The following is a 19,172-nucleotide window of genomic DNA, read 5'->3' as shown; positions in this document are numbered from 1 at the left end:
CGGCGGCGGCTTCTGGGGTCGGGGCCCCGATGGAGGCCGAGGCCGCGGACGGCCCCCCGGGCGGGCTCGACGCGGCGCTCACTTGCTTCTCCTTCAACCAGGACTGCACGTAAGCCCGCCTGCCCTGCCCGGAGGGGGGGGCGGAAAAGTGGCGACCCGGGGTGTTGTCCGAGGGCAACCAGCCGCGAGCGGGGCGCGGGCCTGCGCCCCTAGAGGGCCTGGGCGGGACGGCGGCCGCGGCCCCGATGGGTCGGCTCGCTGGCCACCCCGTCCTCCCGCCTCCTCTCCCAGCGGCGGGGTCCCGCGCCCCACCCTCAGACGCCCGCGATCGCCCGGAGGGGCGAAGGGGGGCGAAGGTCCAGCTGGAGGCGTGGGCTGGGGAATGTCGGGGGGGGGTTGGGGGGGGCGAGGGAGTGGCCGGAGTCTTAGATGGGGGTGGGGGGGCCGGGGAAGTGGGGGTGGCAAAACAAAGGAGATGCGAAGGGAAGGGGAAGTTGCAAGCGGACCCGCGAGGAGGCGGCTGGGGCCCAGGAAGATGGGAGTGCAGGAAAAACTTTCCCATTTGTCCTTGAGCATCTCAACGTGGCATCTGGGCCGGGCCTCGGCCCCCGGGGCCGCCTATCCCCGCGGCCAGGCCGGCCCGGCCCGGCCCGGCCCCCGCGGGGCATCCCGCCGCCGCGCGGGGTGTCCGGAGCACTTCGCCCTGTGTTTTCGCCGTGCCCGCTCTCGAGCCCGGCCCCCCCGGGGTCCAGAACCCCGTCCCGGCGCCGGGCCGCCAGCTCTGAGACGCCGACTCCAGTCTGTTGCTTTTTGCGGGGACTTTACGCGTTTCACCTTGCTGTTGGGGCTTGGACTTTGGCCAGAGTGGCTGGGGTTGCTGAATTGTGTTTCAGACATGTCTAGCATTCGGTCCTTTAAAAACAAATGCCTGTTTCCCCACTCTTTTCTTGGACCGGTTAGAAGCTCGCCCAGGGGGCCGTGGGAATAATCTCTTTGGAATGTGCATCCAGGCACCGGCGGGGTGACTGCTTCCCGGGTTCCCACTTCCTGCTGTACCAGTTTCGGTTGCGATCCTTGTTTGCTGTCAGCTTGGGGCTTGTGCTTGCGCTGCCCCTGACTGCACCGTGCTAATATTGAACCTTCCGTGGTGTAATTAAGGCCTTCGTGTACATAAACAGCCCTGGCTTCTACTCCCTTTGTGTTTCTGCTTAAAAACACCCAATGACAAACAATATGCCTTTGTTTGGGGTGGGGGGGGCTGTAATGGGGTAGCTGGACAGATCTGTTCATGAGCGACTTTCAGGCTTTTCTTGACCACAGTCACCGCCACCAAGAAATACATATTACAAAACCGTCCACTGAAAACTCATAGACGTGTAATGTCACTTAAAAGTAATCACAAAATGGGGTTTACTTGATTATGGGCTCTCTTCTCTACTGCTTTCTTTCTTTTTTTTTTTTTTTAACGTTGTTTGTGACTCACTGAATTGTTTTCCTGAGTTGAGACCCCCTTTATAAAAAAGGATGATGGAAAAAAATTTCTGTTTTGTAAGAAACATTTTGCAAAAGAGGACGGCTGTTGAAATGCCTGCGTGTTTTTCTTTCTAACTGAAACAGTTTAAGGAGGGGAGTTAGCTTGCTTTTGGGGTAGTAAATGTTTTAAACTGAGCTTGGTCAAATTGTTTATTACTTTTTTTAAGTGATGTCAACTTTAGACAAATCCCAGCTCCTGTGGTCTTTGGGTAGGAATGTGATTTCCGAACTGTAGGGTCCTTAGAAAGTTAATGTCCTTCATCCCCACAGTCAGTTCTGTTTTCTTGGATGAAGGTCCTGTTGGGCAGCTCTGTCTCGCCTATAAATAAAAGTCTTCCTCACGGTCATTTGCTTGCAGCCACTGAGAGAGTGACTCTGGATTTTAAAATAAGTCCAGCCCCTTACTGACTACATGTAGGGACATTGTTGCCTTCTCTGGATGTGTGGGTGCAGCTGGGTTCTGGGACTTCTGGGATCAGGTATGTGAAGGCAGCTAACCTTTACCGGTCTCCTTTCCTCGGACTTCGGGCTCGGCAGTGGGCACACCTTTCACTTGGCTAGTGACATGCATTTGTCCCAAACACCATGCCCTTGGGAAATGGTGGGTCTGCCCTTATTTTCCCACAGGAAGGCTTTATAGGTAAAACAAGGTGTTAGTCTGACTCCTGACTCTCAAGTCAGTCTTTTGGGGCCACAAAGCTGTGGTTTAAAACACTCTGTTAATCCCGCTGCCATTTTCTCAGGGAACAGAAGAGCTTTCTATAACTCTGCTGCAGAAGGAGGGCTAGTGTTTGAAAATGCCTTGAAATTGCTCACTCTTTGGTTAAAAACACACAATGCCAGTTATATTTTTTCCTTACTCGCAAGCTTAAAAACCACAGCCTGCAACTGAATGCATCTATATTTATGTGGAGACATTTATGCCAAGGAAGTTCAGAAACAGTAATCACTACAGAGAGTCTTGTGAAGTTGTAAGATGCTGTTGGCTTGCTTTCCGGTAACTGTTTGTCATCACCGGGGCTGGAATTCTGGACACCGGCGCTCTGCTGGCCGCATGCAGACTCCAGCACACCTGGTCAGCCCTTTGGCCAGCTGGAGGGCACCAACGCCCGCGAGAACTTGATTATATGTCAAAGGGCAGAACAAACATTTGGGTAGGAAAAAAATCCAAGGAAAATTATATGACCTTTTTTAAGGTTCGTCAAACAAGAGGCGAGGCCGTCGGGGGCTGTAGTTTTAAGCTGTTTATTTTACTCTGCGCTTCCCTGTGAAGAACTGGAACTCACCTTTTCAGCTATTTCATTTACTATCCGAGGATGTTAAGGAATAAGGAAATGGGGCTGATTTTTCAGCCCACTGAGGCCCGCTGTAAGGTCCGTTCCAGCTCTGACACCTCAGGCTCAGGTCAGCCACTCATTCTGAGTATGCGCCAGGTAAGATTTTCTAAAGGGAGCTCATGATATAGGTGTTGAGGACAGGGTGGACGTTTCCCTAGCTGTCACACAAAATCGACTCTTTGCTTTCAGCCTGAGGCTAAGGAGACCTGTGTTCACACGCGGACTTCATCTGTGGGTTGACAAATAAAAAATGAGGGAAATGAGTTTTTTTTCCAGCCTATGGGGCCCAGAGTGTTTCCTTGGTGTGTGGTTTGTTGACAGCGATACTTCCTTGGCGGAGTACAGTATAAACCGCATTTCTCAACCCTGGCCGAACGTCAGGCCACCTGACCTTCAAAGCAGTCCAATGAAATGGAAAGCTAGTCATCAGTAAATTTAAAAATCTGCCCAGGCAGGCAAGCTGCCAGGCTCAAGCATGTGGGATAGAAGGGCCTGCAGAGGCTTGACCATTCCACAGGCGTGCGAGGCGTGGCCTTGACCGCTCCCGTTTGCCGAGTCTGCCCACCGTGCGAGCTGCCGACCTCTGAGCCTCTGAGGACGTGTGCCTACCTGTCCCCGTGTGCCTACCTGTCCCCGTGACCCTGGGAGCCATGAGTGTCCGTCTTCAGCAGCTCTGCCGTGGGACCCCATCCGTGTCCTCCCCATGTGTTTCGCAGGTCCCTAGCGATTGGAACCAAAGCCGGCTATAAGCTGTTTTCCCTGAGTTCCGTGGAGCATCTGGACCAAGTCCATGGAAGCAGTAAGTTTACGCGAGGCCCCCGGGACACCAAATCCTCCCGCTAGACTTTGCTGTTCGGGATTCCGGAGTGGCTGCCTTTCCTCTCTGCCTTCGCACGTGTGGTGTGAGTGTCCTTCAGACTTAACATCAGCTCATTGTCTGCACTGGTTCCCCAGAACTGCCACAAAGCACTTGGTACGGTTTGGGAATAGCTTAGGGAATGTTTTCTTTTGCTAGCAAGTCATCCTTTGTCTGAAACCATATGGCGACACGTCTTCATGTAGGGCCATGCACAGTCATCGAACCAAAAGGTTATTTGTGAGGTTTTTTTTTTTTTTTTTTTGCCCATTATGATGGCACCATAGAAGATGGGTAGTATCCGCATAGTCGTGGGAGTTTTCCTTTGTTTTAATAGCACGATTGCATCCCAGTTACATAGGCCATCCCAGAGCTGTTAAAACACTCTAGTGACTGTTTTTTAAAACAGGAGTGGGACCCTCTTGTTTTCTCGGGATAAGAAGTAATTTATGCCATCATAAACCATAACTGAGCAATACACAGTCTTTAGGTTTCTTGGAAAGAAAGTGGTTTGATACATACTGGGCTCCTAATTTATTCGTGAAATATTCTTTTTATGATACCATTTGGTGAACATTTTCCTCTGTTTCTGCCCTGTGCTGTTCCCAAGCACCAGAAAGGCAAGCATGGGAAAAGAATGTTCTAGGAAGACCCCAGGCCTCAATCCGGCTTGTGGGTACTTGGGAACTTCACTGATAATCTTTCTCCCGAGCACAGGCGAACTGCCTCGATCTTAACGCTGACGTCCAGGTTGCTTCCAACAGGCAGGGATCCTGCAGAGGGGCATTTCTAACGACCTGACCCTCCTCCACGGCTGCACCTCTCAGCAACAGGATCCACAAGAGCCCTGCAAACAGAGGCTCCCACACTCTGTCATTCCCTTGAAACCTTTCGTGGGGAGAGAGTAGATTGCTGTTGTCCTGAACTCCCAAATGTAGTTGAGAGTGCTAGCAGTGTTTGGAGGTGTGTTCCACCCAGCTGAGAGACTCCTGGGAGCCAGGGGACCCCCTGATTTTGTGTTCTGGCCACTGGTTTCTGTACTTCAGTGATACTTTGAAAGGGCTTGGGAACTGCTGCCATTGTAAACGTGTGCTGGGGGGAGGGCGCCCTTGGCAAGAGGAGAGCTGGCTGCCTGGTGCGTGACACATCTCTGCCCCCTGACCCCCCCAGATGAAATCCCGGACGTGTACATCGTGGAGCGCCTCTTCTCCAGCAGCCTGGTGGTCGTGGTCAGTCACACCAAGCCTCGGCAGATGAACGTCTACCACTTCAAGAAAGGCACAGAGATCTGTAACTACAGCTACTCCAGCAACATCTTGTCCATAAGGCTGAACCGGCAGGTAAGCGGGGAGCCCTCGGGGGTGCCAGGCTTCTGCTAATTGGAGCCAAAGAAAAAGGTGACTATCTTTCAAGAGAAGTGTCTCTAAAGCAAACTTTGACTGATTGTGATCCGCAGTCAGGCCCACCCTTTGTGCCACTGGTCCGCACCTGCAACAGACTAATTCGAAGGGGCCTTGAGTTCTCAGGCCTAGTCATAGGCGCCTGGCAGAGAGTCTACTCCAGCAGAGTCTCACTGCTCCTGCTGCCCCATGTTGTTGCTGGAATAGTGAGCACTGACTAGGTGAGGCTGCACCCCCACCGGGTGCAGGCCGGGCCAAACTGTGGCTCTGGAATCGTCTTCCAAGCTACTGCAGGAGCAGTAAGTAGCCCCCCGGCTCGGGCCCTTGGCCATGGTGTTCACTGCAGACTGACGGTAATGCCTCCAGAACAGACCTGCTGAGGCCGAAGCCTGCCCTTCTGGTTAGTGCTAAAGCCGGCTGGCAAAATTGAGCCTTCTCTCTCTATTTAAAAAAAAAAAAATTATTTGTATTTTTTTATGCGTACAAGAACTGGGGTCTAGGCCAGAGGTGCAGGGGGTGAGAGGACTCACCAGAAACAGAGTGGGGTGCAGAAAGGCACTGAAATACACTGCTGAGGGGAGCAGCGGGAAGGCAGGAGAGGTCTGTTGCGCCCTGGGAGTCACTCCCTGGCCGGGGATCGAACTCAAGCGGGCCAGGGACTCAAGTGTCAGGCTTCCACTTGTCTTGTTCCCAGCCAACCCTGGAAGAATTTCTTCTTGTAGTGTTTTCTTTTTTGAAGGATTATTCTTATCTCAAATAGGCAGTCTATCCTCTTTCAAAATATAAGCTCTCTTTAAATAAACATTTGGGATCTTAGCAGTTTCCCTTGAACTTTTAGATTTTAAATCCTGTGAAGACAGGGACGGTGCAGCTCTGTTCACTGCTGTCAGACCTGATAGGAAAGATGGCGCCTGGTAGAAACTGATGAATATCCGCTTCCTGAGAGTCTGTTACATAAATTAGCAAATAACTCTGTGTGACCCCACAGATCTAGCTCTTCAGTTAAAAATTCCTGGAAGGTGGAGGCCCATGCTTCCCTGGAAGGCTTTTCTTCTTTCTTTCTTTCTTTTTTTTTTTTTAACTATTCAGTGCTAATTCTTTTTTTCTTTTAGCAAATGAGGCTATCTTAATTATGCGGAAGAGGTTGTTTCTTTGACTTGATCAACTATTTGATTGAATAGCCACTTAAGACTGTAAGACAGGGTGGTGGAAAATAGCCTGAGGAAGCAGATGCTGGGGATTCTCAAGAGAGGAGCAGCAGGAGTGAAGGAGAAGAGCACCCCGCTTCTTGGCGAGGGAGGGCAGTGCAGTTGGAGAGCTCTCTGCTCAGAAGCCTCTCCACACAGTTCCTGGCTGAAGCGCAGTCTCTGAAATCTGTCCACAGCTCCCTAAATTTCATGGCAGGACTTTTATCTTTGTTTAGTAGCAGACAATACATGCACGTTGAATAGCTTTTTCCTTTTTGCATTTGGTGGTTTTTAAGATGGTTCTATAAAGAGCCAAACATGTAAATAGAATCTCTGGTATTTGCATAATTTCTCTTACGGTTGCTCTCTGATCGTTTCATTAGCAAATGGGACTGTTAGTGTGCAGACTGAGGGGGCACCCCAGGACCCTCAAACGTGCTTGCTCTAAGTAGGCTTTCCATCTCTGTGTAAAGACAAAGCATACCCTTACTGTGTGAGACCCCTAATGGAAAAGAACTCTAACAGAATAGCTGGTGTAGAGAGAGAGACAGGGTAACAGTTTCACATGCATCACCAAAAGTGACCCATCCCCTCATGGGAAATGCCCAACCAAACAGGGTTGGCCCACAGGAGGCCATCGAGGCCTGAAAATTGGCCGCAAGTTTAAGGCACCTTCCGGAAGGGAACCAGAGGAAAGGGCAGAGGGGTCTGGCAGGTCTGGGGTGGAAGGAGTGAAATCAACATACAAACAAGGTCACGGCTGCCATCGCCAGGTCTCCTGTCTGCCGCCACCACCCCCCCCCCCAAGTGTCTGTACGTGGTCTCCACAAAGTGCCCAGGTCTGGTGCAAGTCCAAAAGTCCAAAGCAGAGAAGCAAGCCTCCCCTCCCCTCCGTCCCACCTCCCGTCCAGCTTCCCTGCACCTTCTCTACGCTCAGCCCCACACTTCACTGTGAGCACAGATCCTCCCCTTTTATCCAGATCCCACTGTTACAGGGCAGTAAGGATGATTCTAGTGTTGGAACCTGTTAACCTCCAGAGGCCACCCTCCCCCGTGTGACATTTACCTCAGGTTCGCATCTCTGATCTTCCAAAGGACATTACTGCCCCTAGAACTACTACCCAGCAATGAACAGCACAGCTAAGCGGGACCCAGAGGTAACAGCCCCGTCTTCCCTTGGCTTATCTTCTAAGATGATTTGAAAGAGAGCTGAAAAATGATTGGGGTTGCCCCTCTTAAGAGATTCGGACTGAACCTTAACTTCTTTCCGCTTAGGCCACCCTTGTGCCCTGGGCAGCAGGGATTCAGCAGCCCTGGCTCTCTGCTGCCCCCTAGAGGAGAAAACAGGCGCCACCCAACTCAGACCCCTGGTGTCCCGCTTCCCTGGGACTTCCTGCTGCTCAGTTCCTTTTAGAAAAACAGGAAAAGGTGAGAGATTTGTGCAAGGAGTTCTGAAGAAAGAAAATCCATATATCCCTTCAAATATATAGGAAGGAAGAATACTTAGTGATTGTGACTTTATTCCTTTGGGCATTGATCTTCCTTTGTAGTTATTTATTTTAAAGATTTATTTATTTAATTTTATTTATATATACAAGACCTGGGTTACAGGCCAGAGGTATGGGGGGACTGACGAGAATATTCATTAGAGACAGAGTGAGGAACAGCACAGGTGGACTGAAATCCACTGCTGAGGGGAGCAGCGGGGGGACAGAGAGGTCTGCTGTGCCCTGGGGGTCACTCCGTGGCCGGGGATCGAACTCCTGCCTCAGCGGCTTAGGATACTTGATAGCACTGAGACCTTAACCCCTACACCACCAGGGAGGCCCCTTCTCTGCTTGTATTTAATCAGGGAAATGTGTTTTGTGGAATAACGATAATGAGCCAAATGTATTTGGCTATGTCAGTGCTCAGAGTCCTTTCACCATGTGTCCTGAGAGCCTTTCTTCATGTGGAGGTGATGGAATCTAGAAGATTTCACCCTCTAAAGAAGAACTTATGTCTCTGGCACATGAGGACAGACAATGTCAACATTTTCTCGTAATTGATGAAAGAGGTTAAAGCCTAGAAAAGCAGAGGAGAGGCGGAGAGACAGGGGTGGGCCCCTGACAGCAGGCCCGTGGCTCTCCTGACAGAGCCAGAGGACGTGACGCTCGAGACCCGAAGGTGCAGGGCTTCCTCTTGCCCTCTTGCCTTCTTCTGCCTATTTCCTTCCCCTTCAGTCTTGCCTGAAGTCAGCTCGGGGGTGACCTGAAATTCGGCCGAGTGACTCAGCGCAGACGGGCTGTTAGAGCTGGTGGGGAGCGTGCGGTGAGGCCACAGGGCCCAGCTGTTGGCGCTGTACGTGCCAGAGCGCTGTGTTGGGGTTCGGGGACTGAGTGTGAGGCTGGCAGGGGGCACCGGAGGATCAGAAACCTCAGAATGTAAAAGCATAGACTACACTCGTCCAAACAGAGGAAGCAGAGCGAACTGGTAAAGAACAGAATACACATGGGCCCTCCCTGGTGGCGCAGCGGGTTAAAGCACAGCACTAAGAAGCTAAAACCACTTCAGCATGAGTTCGATTCCCACCTGCCCCGGAGGTGACCACATGGCGCGGCAGACCTCTCCTGACCCACCCGCTGCTCTCCTCTGCAGCGCACTTCTCAGTCAAACTGTTCTGCTCCCCGCTCTGTCTCTGGTGAATCCTCTCACCCTCCGCATCTCTGGCCTGTACCCCAGTTCTGTATGAATAAATAAATAAATCTTAAAAAAAAAAAAAAAAGAACAGACTACACATTCCCCAGAGAAACACTCATGTTTGTCATCAATTTTGAGACCCTGTTAGAATATTTTTAGACCCAACACCTGGCTCCAGACCTGTGGCCAAAGAGCCTTCATTAAAGGGGCCCTGCCTGGTGGCGCAACGGGTTAGGACGCAGCACTGCAAGCTAGCTGCAGCCCCTTCAGTGTGAGTTCGATCCCCGCCCCAGAGGTGACCACATGGCGCGGCAGACCTCTCCTGTCTCCCCACTGTTCCCCCTCAGCAGTGTACTTCATCCATCTGCCTGTTCTGCTCCCCACTCTGTCCCTGGTGAGTCATCTCACTGCCCCTGCACCTCTGGCTTGTAGCCCAGCTCTGTATGCACAAATAAATACATCTTTAAGGCCGAGAAAGATATTTCGCTTCTATATGTCCACTGGTTACAGCGGCGGCCCCCATTTTCTGAGTGCAAGGAGTCTTACTGGGAAGACAGTAGAGCAGGCTTTGCAGGAGGAGAGCCTGTTGGTTGTTTTGTTGCATTTGCATCATTTCTTGGGGTAAAAGGACCTGGTGCTCCACAATCACCTGTGTACTCACTCGGTACCTCTCCCACCCAAATCTGCGGGGAGACCCCTGGTCCTGCCCCCTCGGTGCTCGGGAGCTGGGCAGAGTCTGAGGACCACTGGTCTGGAATCTGGCGAGTGCAGGGCTTGTAGGCGAGGCCCAGGGGGCGCTGCGGGTCAGTGCCCCTCCCCAGTGGCCAGCATCTGACACCTGCGCCCATAGGAAGAGAGCTGTGACCCTGACAGCTCCTCTGGGAGAGGAGCCGAGCGCTGGGGTCCCGGGGGGTGGGGGGGTCCAGGTCGGGAACAGTGTTCTCGTAGGGCTGGAGGGGAGCTGAGTGGGAGAAGTTAAAGCTGGGAGGGGGTGAAGCCAGACGCTGGCACAGAGGGGGCAGAGAAAGCCAGGTCCATACTCAGGGAGCCGTTGTCATGAGCGTGGAAAGGGAGCCTGTCCCTAAAAGCTGAAAGTTTCCCCAAAGTTATCTTAAATGCCAAAGGATGTCTGGTCAGGAAGTGCTCAGAAATCCCAGGTCTCAGGAGAGGGTGACATACCCCCAAATGTTGATTTTTAAATGAAATTTCCTAAGATCTGTGTCTTATGCTAACATCCAGGTTGCTCCTGATACACGAACACCGGTGTACAAATCTCCAAACTGATCCTCAGAATTCTTCCCCCTTAAGCTTAGAGTCAAGTTAGGGCTCACTGACAGACGCGTGTGTCCCAGGCACCCTGTCCCCTCTCGAGCTGGCGGCGGGTGACACGTGTGTGTGATTGCAGAGGCTGCTGGTGTGCCTGGAGGAATCCATCTACATCCACAACATCAAAGACATGAAGCTGCTCAAGACCATCCTGGAGGTCCCTGCAAACCCAACAGGTGAGCCCCGAAAGACAACAGGTACCTCAAATCCCATCCCGGGTGCACCCCCGAAGCAGAAACCTGGAACAGTGTTTGTACTTGGTGCATCTTGGTGGTTTGTGCTTTGCACTGCGAAGCTGGGATCAAGCACTATGAGGCGGTGCTGGGGGGCCGCATGGCCCCCCTTTCTCCTGGGACCATTCTTAGCAGACATGTCGAGGCATGGAAGGTGGATTGGTGGGAAGGTCCTTGCAGCCGAGCCCGAAAGGCTCGAATTGTCGAACACGGTCGGTGTCGTTCAGCGCAGACTGGGTGTGAGGATTCGGAGCAGGTTTTGCGCTGGTGTGGCCGCAGCAAGGAGGAAGACGGCGGACGGCGGGGGGTGTGCTCCCTACTCCCGGAGCGGTCGCTCGGCCCGGTGCTGCGTTGGGCTGCCGGACCTGATCCTGACCTCGAGGAGTGACACCGTTTACATACTGTTTACTTCTGAGAACGGGAGTAGCTTGGATTTTATGGGTTCACTGGGCCAGAAATGAAGGAAAGTCCTTCCCCGGCGCTGGCCTGGATGGTCCTCACGCGCGTAATTGGGCGTCTGGTGGTTCAGGTTACTGCTTCGGGTGATGTTCCAGTTTCATGTCTGCTTCAGTTGACTGAGGCTACCCAATTTTTGACTCTCAGTGAGTTTCAACATCTGGTTGGTCCAACCCAAGTCACCTTGACTCATGCTCTGGCTTCTCTTCAGGTTGTAAAATCTTTCACCTTTGACCAAGTCCCCTAGACTCTTGGTGCCTCGGTCTCCTTGTCTGTAAAATGGGGTAGTGATACCTGTCGTGGACGGGCCTCTAGTGACCTGCTGCTGCCGGCCGCTCTGTGCACATCCCCTCTGCCTCCTCCTTTGCTTCTCTCCACCCCAAGGGCAGAGAAGGCCCTTGGCTGTTGACTTCCATGTTTAAAAATTCAGCCATGACGGACCTTCAGAGAACAAAGCCTGTGCGTGGTGCGTGGTGACTAAAGCATGTTTCACAAAATACCAGTAGAACGTGCCAGGGAAAGAGCTGTAGCTGGTAAGATTCTTGTCTGAGGAGTGAGATGTGGGCCTCCTCAGGAAACGGCCGGAACCCCGACTCCGTGCCCCCTCCCGCAGCGGCACGCTCAGGGCAGCTGTGGAAACCAGGGCCCCACCTCTGGCTGCTCGGTGCCGGGGAGTCTGCTCTGGCAGCCTGTGGGGGCAGGGCCTGGCTCGCACTGAGGGCCAGGGTGCTGTGAGGCCTGGCGCTCCAGCAGAACGGACCCTGGCCTGTGGGCAGGGGCTGCTGCAGGGGAGAAGCCACTAGCGTTCTCTGACGCTTTGAAAAGAGGGGAGTCGGACACAGCCCGCGCTCTCCAGCTGGGGGCCTTCGTGCCCCCAGTCACCGCGGCTGCTCAGGCTGGACGGCCCTGGGCACCCAGCCCCTCACCCCCAGCTAAGCTTCTCTCAGCTACTTTTAATTTTAGCAAATAGAGCTGTTTCTCTTAGCTCGGCAAACTCGTGCATTGCCTCCCAATTGAAACAGAGAAGAGAGGGTCAAAAGTGTCTTCTGTGAGCAAGAACGTGCGTTATTGTAAAGGCGATAATTTGCACCTCAAGAAAAATGAGCGGCAGTGGACGTCTTGCTCTGTCTTGGATAAACAGCACAAGTGGACTCGGGCCCATGGAACATTCGCTTCTAAAAGACCAAACTGCGTCTTACACCCCTCTGGCGCCCTCGGGAGACAGCTCAAGACCCCTTCAAACCCCCAGTGGTGTGTGCTCCTCTCAGCTTCCCTTCAGTCCCTTTCTTCCTAGTGTAAGTAAGAGAAACGGTAACATGCACTCCATGGCATGGCACTGGGGGCGCAGCCATGTCTGCTGTGCAGTGGCGGTCCCTCACCAGCCCGAGCACAGCCTGGCCCCAGTGACCCTATCAACTCCTCGCTCAAGCACCCCCAGAGACTGAGCTCCCCACACCACGGGCGTGACGTCCTCAGAGGCCGGGCTCTGCTGTTTGCTGTCCTCATTTTTTTTTAAAGATTTATATATTTATGCACACGGAAGAGTACAGTACCGACCAGACGTACAAGGGGTGAGAGAATTCACCAGAGACGGTGGGGGGCAGAGCAGGCAGATGTGCTGAAACACACTGCTGAGGGGAGCAGCAGGCGGGTCAGGAGACGTCTGCTGCGCCATGTGGGTCAGCTCCCTGGCTGGGGATCGAACTCGGCTGCAGTGGCCGTGACAGCTTCATGGTGCTGTGCTTTAACCTGCTGCGCCACCAGGGAGGGCCCTCACCCTCATTTCCTTCCAGAATGAACACAGGCGCAGGACACCAGCAGCCTGCAGCTAAATTATTACACAGAGTTTCCATCGCTGCTTTGAGCTCAGCATCTCATGCGGCTGGAAATTTCCTTCCTCTTGTGTGTGTTTGTGTCCTGCCCGTTCCTGTCTGTCAGGGATCGCAGGCCGTTTCCTTTGACGGCTTTGGCCAGACAGGTCTCAGAGTTAATTTCCTGCTAGCCCAGTGGGCTCTGCACCAAGCGGAGGGCGGAAATCTCCACACAAGTTCCACAGCTGCAGGGCGCTCACCCCTGGGAGAGGGAGGAGCGTCTCCCCCACAGCAGCGGTCCCCAGGGGGTGCGCTCTCTGGAATGGGCACCGGGAGGGGTGCCTGGCTCTCGTCTGTAGTGGCTTGGAACACCAGCAAGTTCAGAGACTTCTATTTTTGAAAAGTGGAAAGTGGATCCCGAGACATTTATCAGCCCAGAGGGAACTGCACTTCATACATCACGGTCAACTTGCTCTCCGCTTGCCAGGTTAGCAGCAAGCGCGAAGGACCTGCAGTCACAGGACTCCGCTCTAATCCCAGTCGATGACGCCGTGGGCTTCTAGGCTAATAGCAGGGCTTTCTTTTCCAGCTGTAAGAGAAGCTCAGCCAAAGGACTGCAGCGAAACCTTAGCTGACAGTGATTCATGAGAACGTGTGTCAGGCCTAAACCCAGCCCAAAACCACACCAAAATCTGACTCCTACGTGGAAAAATCATGGAAGCAAATATTGCTTAAATGTTGGGAATAGTGAAAAGCCCTGGGCTTTAGAATGATGGGGGATTTTTTCACTCCTTTTTCATCTGGCTAGCCCATCCTGTAGAAGTGGGCACGCGTAGTCTCTTCTCTTTGATTCTATTTTCCGGGCTCTGCCACTATCATTGATGTTATTCTTTAACATTGTATGAAAAGCGCGTTCCAAGCCACAACAAGCCACATTCCATGTCACAACATGCAAAATGGTAATACCGAAATCTGGAGGAGGCTTCACAAGAAATACAAATGCTTTCTTATCCCATTGGATTTGTTGAGATTTTCTTTTTTGATTTCCATCGGAAATCAAAGGAAAACATTTAGGGCCTCGATTAGTCTGCAGGGTCAGTGTGCAGGGCCCATTGGCTAAATCCAGGTGGGTCGCTGCAGACCCAGCGGTGACCCCATCAGAGGAGAGGGGCAGCTTGGACCTGTCCTCTCCACCATCCGCTGCCCTTTCCTGCTGGACACTAGGCTCATCTCTCTCCATTCGATACAGGAAGGTGAGTGTCAGCTGAGCAAGTTGGAGCCATCTTCCTTCCTGAGATATTTACGCTTGCCTATAAACCTCCCCACGGCAACCTCCCAGGCTCCTGTCCAGAGACCATCTCACCTCCCTGCCACAAAGCTGGGCCCCGCTATTTTCAGAGGGAGGGAGTAGGGAAAGGAAGGCCTGGTGTCTCGGAACGTGAAAGCTGGAGAGAACCCGCAGTCACCACCCCTCTCATTTCACAGATAGGAAGCATGGGGCAGCCACAGATAATAGCCCAAGTCCCACAGTAGCCACTGACCAAGAACCCATGTCCTCTGCCCATCGCAGCCCAGCTGATGGTCTTAAGACACTGCCCTTTGACATGTAGCTTGAGCAATACGTAGTCAGCAAAATATAGATCAATAAAGCAGCTTTACTGGTACGTAGCCATACAACTAATCCATCCACTTCATGTGCACAATTCAGTAGCTTTTATACTATTTTTCAGAACTTTGTCACCAGCCATCACCACTTCCAGTTGTAGCATGTTTTCACGGCCCAAACGCAAGCCCCGGACCTCACAGCCACAGCTCAGGCCCCCAGCCCCGGGCAGCCCTGATCCACTTCCTGTCTCTATCCTGGACCCTTCCTGTAAGGGAAGCCTACAGGGCACTGTCTTCTGGGACACGCTGCTTTCGCTTCGCAGTGTCCTCCACCGTGCACGCCGTGATGTCAGCACACCGTTGTTCTCATTGAGGAAGCAAAATAAATAAAAGCCCACTTTTATTCATCTAGTTGCCATGTGATAGGCATTTGGGCTGTTTCTTCCTTTTCACTTACAAGTAACGTAGCTGTGAACATTCATAGACACGCTTTGCTGCGTCTGTGTTGTCCGGACTTGGGAGCAGGGTTTCTGGTAACTGTTACTCTCTCAAGGAGATGCCAGGCTGTATTCCAAAGCCCCTTGCCTGGCCCTGCCCCACGGCGGTGCAGGCAGGCGCCAGTTACCTGCTTTTTTCATTCTGGCCACTTTGGTGGGTGCACAGTGACACCTCACGGTGGTTTCCATGAGCACTGCTCTCTTTAAACCGAGGTGCTCAGAAGAAACCTTCAGCACTCGCCTCCCGTGGGTGTGAGATCCTGATGCTGGTTTGCACCCAAGTCCTTCCACAGTGGCCAGCTCTGTCCTCACATCTTCCCCGCTAATGGTCCCTGTGGAGAGCGGCCAGCCTGGCCTCCTGACAGCTGTTCTGCAGTTTCAGGAAACTAGGCTGCCTCCTGCCTGCCTGCAAAGAACCCAGATGATATGGCGAATTGGGGTTCCCTGAGCAAAAGTGGGGAGGTGTGGCCAGTCCAGGAATGACCTCGCATAGGCAGGAGGCTGCGGGGTGTGGCACACTCGGGTGGGTGCGCCCACCCGGGCCCATGTGAGTCGCACAGTCTCAGCCATGCAGAGGGTCGATCCTGCTTCCCACTCACCATGTTTTTTGTTTCTTTCTGTCTGCCATCTTGACTGCACATCGAATCCTCAGTGTTACTTATAAGGCAGCGCTCAGAAATGAGATTGAAATGTGGCCGCCCTCCCCCAACACACCCTTGCGGGCGCACACACCCGTGCTCCACTGTGACCTGGCTGAGCAGCTCGCATTTAATCACCCTCAGGACACCTTTCATGGAGGGGAGAGCTGTTTCCTCTCTAAGTAGATCTCAGCTCTAGAGTTGGGAGAGAGGTAGAGGTGGTCTCAGACCCCTAGGAGAAAATGCTGGGGCGCAGCCACGGTCACTGTCAACTCAGGAGGGCTCCCCTGGGCCCCTAGCCGAGTCCTCGGTCCCCTCAGCCGGAAGGAGCGCGCCCCACCGCCCTCACCCTGGCCAGCAGGTGGCGCTGCAGCTGCACTGTTTTCCGATGCCCCGTCCAGGCAAGTTCTGCCCTGCAGCCCCAGGCTTTTCACCTGCTGTTTATTCTTTGCCAGGTCTGTGTGCCCTCTCTATCAACCATTCCAATTCTTACGTGGCCTATCCCGGCAGCCTGACGACGGGCGAGATTGTGCTTTACGACGGCCACTCCCTGGTAAGTTGAGATCGACCCTGCTCAACTTCTGGGCCGTGTGGTCAGTGGCTGGTCAGTGACCAGCAGGCGCCCTGGCAGCTAGATGGGGGGGTGGAGGGTGGAAGCAACACTGGGGCACCTTGTTCTGCCTTCAGAGGCAACGGCCCGGGCCAAGTTGGGCACCTGCAGCTCAGTGCAGCCCTGGGGGCCCAGTTGAGAGGTGCAGCACCATGTCTCAGGGTGCAGCTTTTCTATACTTCCTGTCCTCTCCTCGAGCCTGGCAGGACTGCAGTGGGGGAGCCCCCCCCCCCACAGGCACACACCCAGGGGACCCTCCTCGGCGGATTCAGTTCACATTAGCGCAGCTGGCAGGAAAAGAGAGGGAGGTCGGGCAGCCCATGGGGCGGAGTCCACACCCCCCAGACACTCATCGGGTCAGGAGGGAGGGGAGAGCCTCCAGCGAGGACAGGGAGCGGAGTACAGCTCCCCGCGCCCAGGCCAGCATCGCCTGTCCCTCTGTACCATCAGAAAATGGTCTGCACGATCGCCGCCCACGAGGGGACGCTGGCCGCCATCGCCTTCAACGCCTCTGGCTCCAAACTCGCCAGCGCGTCCAAGAAAGTGAGTGCCCCCCGCTGCAACGGGTGCCCGGGGTCCCGGAGGACCGGCCTCCCCGGGCCTCCCTGTCCGCAGGGAGAGTTTCTGGCCCCGGCGTGCCGTGGCGCCAGGAGGCTGCGTTAGCGGACCCGGCGCTCTGCAGCCCTTGCCCCCGCGGGCCACGCCTGCCACCCTCCGCACAAAGCCCTACCGGGAGCGGGCCGGGCGCTCCCCGAGAGATGCCGCACCCGGAACTCGGCAGCAGCTCTGCTCTTCGGTGAGCGCCTCTGCCGGAGTCAGCAGAGGTGGCCAGGCGGCTCCCAGGTGCCACCAGATCAAGCTGGCGCAGCTTAGCCCCGCCTCGGGTGGGGCCACGTGTGGAAGACACGTTCCAGGGGCCGCGTCCGTGGCATAGAGACCCACAGACCCCCGTGCCGGCCCTCGCGCCCCCCCGCAGGAGCGCAGAGCGAGAGACCGGCCCGGCCCCCGAGCGCGGCTCAGCGCACCCTGCTTCCCTTCCAGGGCACGGTCATCCGCGTGTTCTCTGTGCCCGAAGGGCAGAAGCTCTGTGAGTTTCGGAGAGGAATGACAAGGTCTGTGTCGCCTTGGGGCCCTTGGGAAAGTGCCCACAGAGCCGGGCAGTGGACGCTGGCAGCCCCTGGGGCGAGGGCGAGGGCGAGGGCAGTGCTGTGCCGTCTCACCCGCCTCCCGGCGGACTTCGGGGCGTTGCGCTTAGCCACCTGGGAGCGTGCGCGAGTCTGGTCAAGAGACGGCATTCTGTCTCATCGTGTGTGGCTTAGGGGTTTAAGTTCACACCTCCTCTGAGGCATACCACACCCCCCAGCAAAGCCCTCCCCAATCCTGCGCCCTGCTGTGCTGGGCCCCTCCCCCTTTACCCGCCCCCACCCTCTCCCTCGCCTGGTAGTGAGGGGCCAGGGGCGAGGGCGGCTTGGTGCAAACGGGATTTCCCATCCCTGCGTGGAAATAAAGGGCCGCGTCGGGGGTGACAGCCCGGGCCTGCCGCTCCACAGCCGCGTCGGGGCCCAGATGGGTCCTTGACTCCCTGACCTCAAGTTCTAGTCAGGGCTAGGCGAGGCGCTTCGGGCTCCTCCATTTGCTGAGAAAGCCGCTTCTGAGCTGGCAGTGGCGACCCTCGTTTCTACTCACATCCCCGCCCGACTGTGCTCCAGGTACGTGACCATCAGCTCGCTGGTGTTCAGCATGGACTCGCAGTTCCTCTGCGCCTCGAGCAACACGGAGACCGTGCACATCTTCAAGCTGGAGCACCTCGCCAGCAGGTTGGGCGACGGGGAAGGGGTGGGCCCGGACTAGTCCCTATCTCTCCCTCTCTCACACACACCACACACACACCCTCCCGCAGGAGGGAGGGATTCCTTCTCGATTTGAGCCCCGTACCCGGCTGCACTGGTTACGGCTTGACCGAAGCCGTGACTGTGTTAGTCGAGCCTGGGCACGGGATGCGCAAAGGCCCCAATACGCCCTTTTCCCACAGCCCCGTAGGAACTGTGCAGCCTCGGGCAGGTAATTCAGCCTTTCCGGTCTGCTAGTTCCTGATCTACACAACCAGCAGGGCGGCGTAGCCGCCTCTCAGCCTTGTGAGGAGCAAGGGGCTGCTTGAGGGACAGCGCGTAGTGGGAGCCTCGTGCGTGGTGGCCAGTGTCCAGCGGGCGGCTGTAAACCCAGGGATCTGTCAGTTGGTGCCAGCTCCTCTCCTGAGGGTTTTGCACACGGTCCAGTGCCCGCGAGTAGGCTGAGCAGGAGAGGAGCAGGGCGGCAGTGGGGAGCACGTGCCTCCTGTTGCTGCCGTGACACGTTTGCACGGGCGCACAGCTTCAGACCGCACGTGTGGACGTCTCGGTGGTGCAGCGCAGGGGTTTCTGTGCGGGCTCCTGTCCCTGCCGGCACAGCTCCGAGGCCATCGCTTCTTTCCCGTCGTCCTCAGACAGCAGTGCTTGCCCTGGGTTCTGGATTTTTCCAGCTTTCCCTTCACCGCCAGAGAAAGCCCTGGCTTTGCAGGGCTCGTGTGATTTGGTCGAGCCCCCCCCCCCAGTACTCTCCCCGCCTCCAGTCAGGGCCTCTGGCCTGTCTGCTGTGGCAGGTGAGCACGGTTTATGGAGGGCAGCACCTGCCAGGTGCGTGCCCACGCCCACACGGGGATACCCTGGAAAGCTTGAGGGAGAGGCGGCGCCAACCTCGCTGCCCCAGCTGGCCGGGCGAGCGCCTGCGTCTGTAGTAGTCCCTGGCTCACACCTCGGGGCTTCAGGGGACAGTGGGGTGCGCAGCGTCCTGATGAACACAGCACCCCTGGGGAGCAGGGCCTAGTGGAGGGAGCACGCCACTCTCACGCTTCCCCCAGACTCCCACAGCTCTTGGAGGGGGCAGGCAGGGCAGGGGTTTCAGTACTCAGGCCTCCCCAGCGCCCCGGGAGCACGTGTGACCCACATCTACACCCTCGTGGGCTCGC

At 55.2% G+C, this 19,172-nt stretch overlaps 1 protein-coding gene across 1 annotated transcript in view; it reads left to right on the top strand.

Annotated features, from left to right (window-relative positions):
- Positions 1-6: 6 nt before the first annotated feature.
- The window catches only part of WIPI1 (WD repeat domain, phosphoinositide interacting 1), a 26,112-nt gene continuing 6,946 nt past the window's right edge, over positions 7-19,172 (top strand). The window contains exons 1-8 of the mRNA XM_004693458.2: positions 7-109; positions 3,587-3,669; positions 4,897-5,066; positions 10,398-10,494; positions 16,014-16,111; positions 16,619-16,711; positions 17,210-17,280; positions 17,878-17,985. Coding sequence (XP_004693515.1) covers positions 30-109; positions 3,587-3,669; positions 4,897-5,066; positions 10,398-10,494; positions 16,014-16,111; positions 16,619-16,711; positions 17,210-17,280; positions 17,878-17,985 — 800 coding nt within the window. The 5' untranslated portion in view covers positions 7-29. The remainder of the gene's footprint in view (positions 110-3,586; positions 3,670-4,896; positions 5,067-10,397; positions 10,495-16,013; positions 16,112-16,618; positions 16,712-17,209; positions 17,281-17,877; positions 17,986-19,172) is intronic.

This window comes from Condylura cristata, unplaced genomic scaffold (genome assembly GCF_000260355.1).
Source record: "Condylura cristata isolate star-nosed mole 26May11 unplaced genomic scaffold, ConCri1.0 scaffold00038, whole genome shotgun sequence".
Classification (NCBI taxonomy): Eukaryota; Metazoa; Chordata; class Mammalia; order Eulipotyphla; family Talpidae; genus Condylura; species Condylura cristata.
Note: the sequence above shows the minus strand (reverse complement) of the source record. Positions and strands in the feature narration are given on the sequence as shown.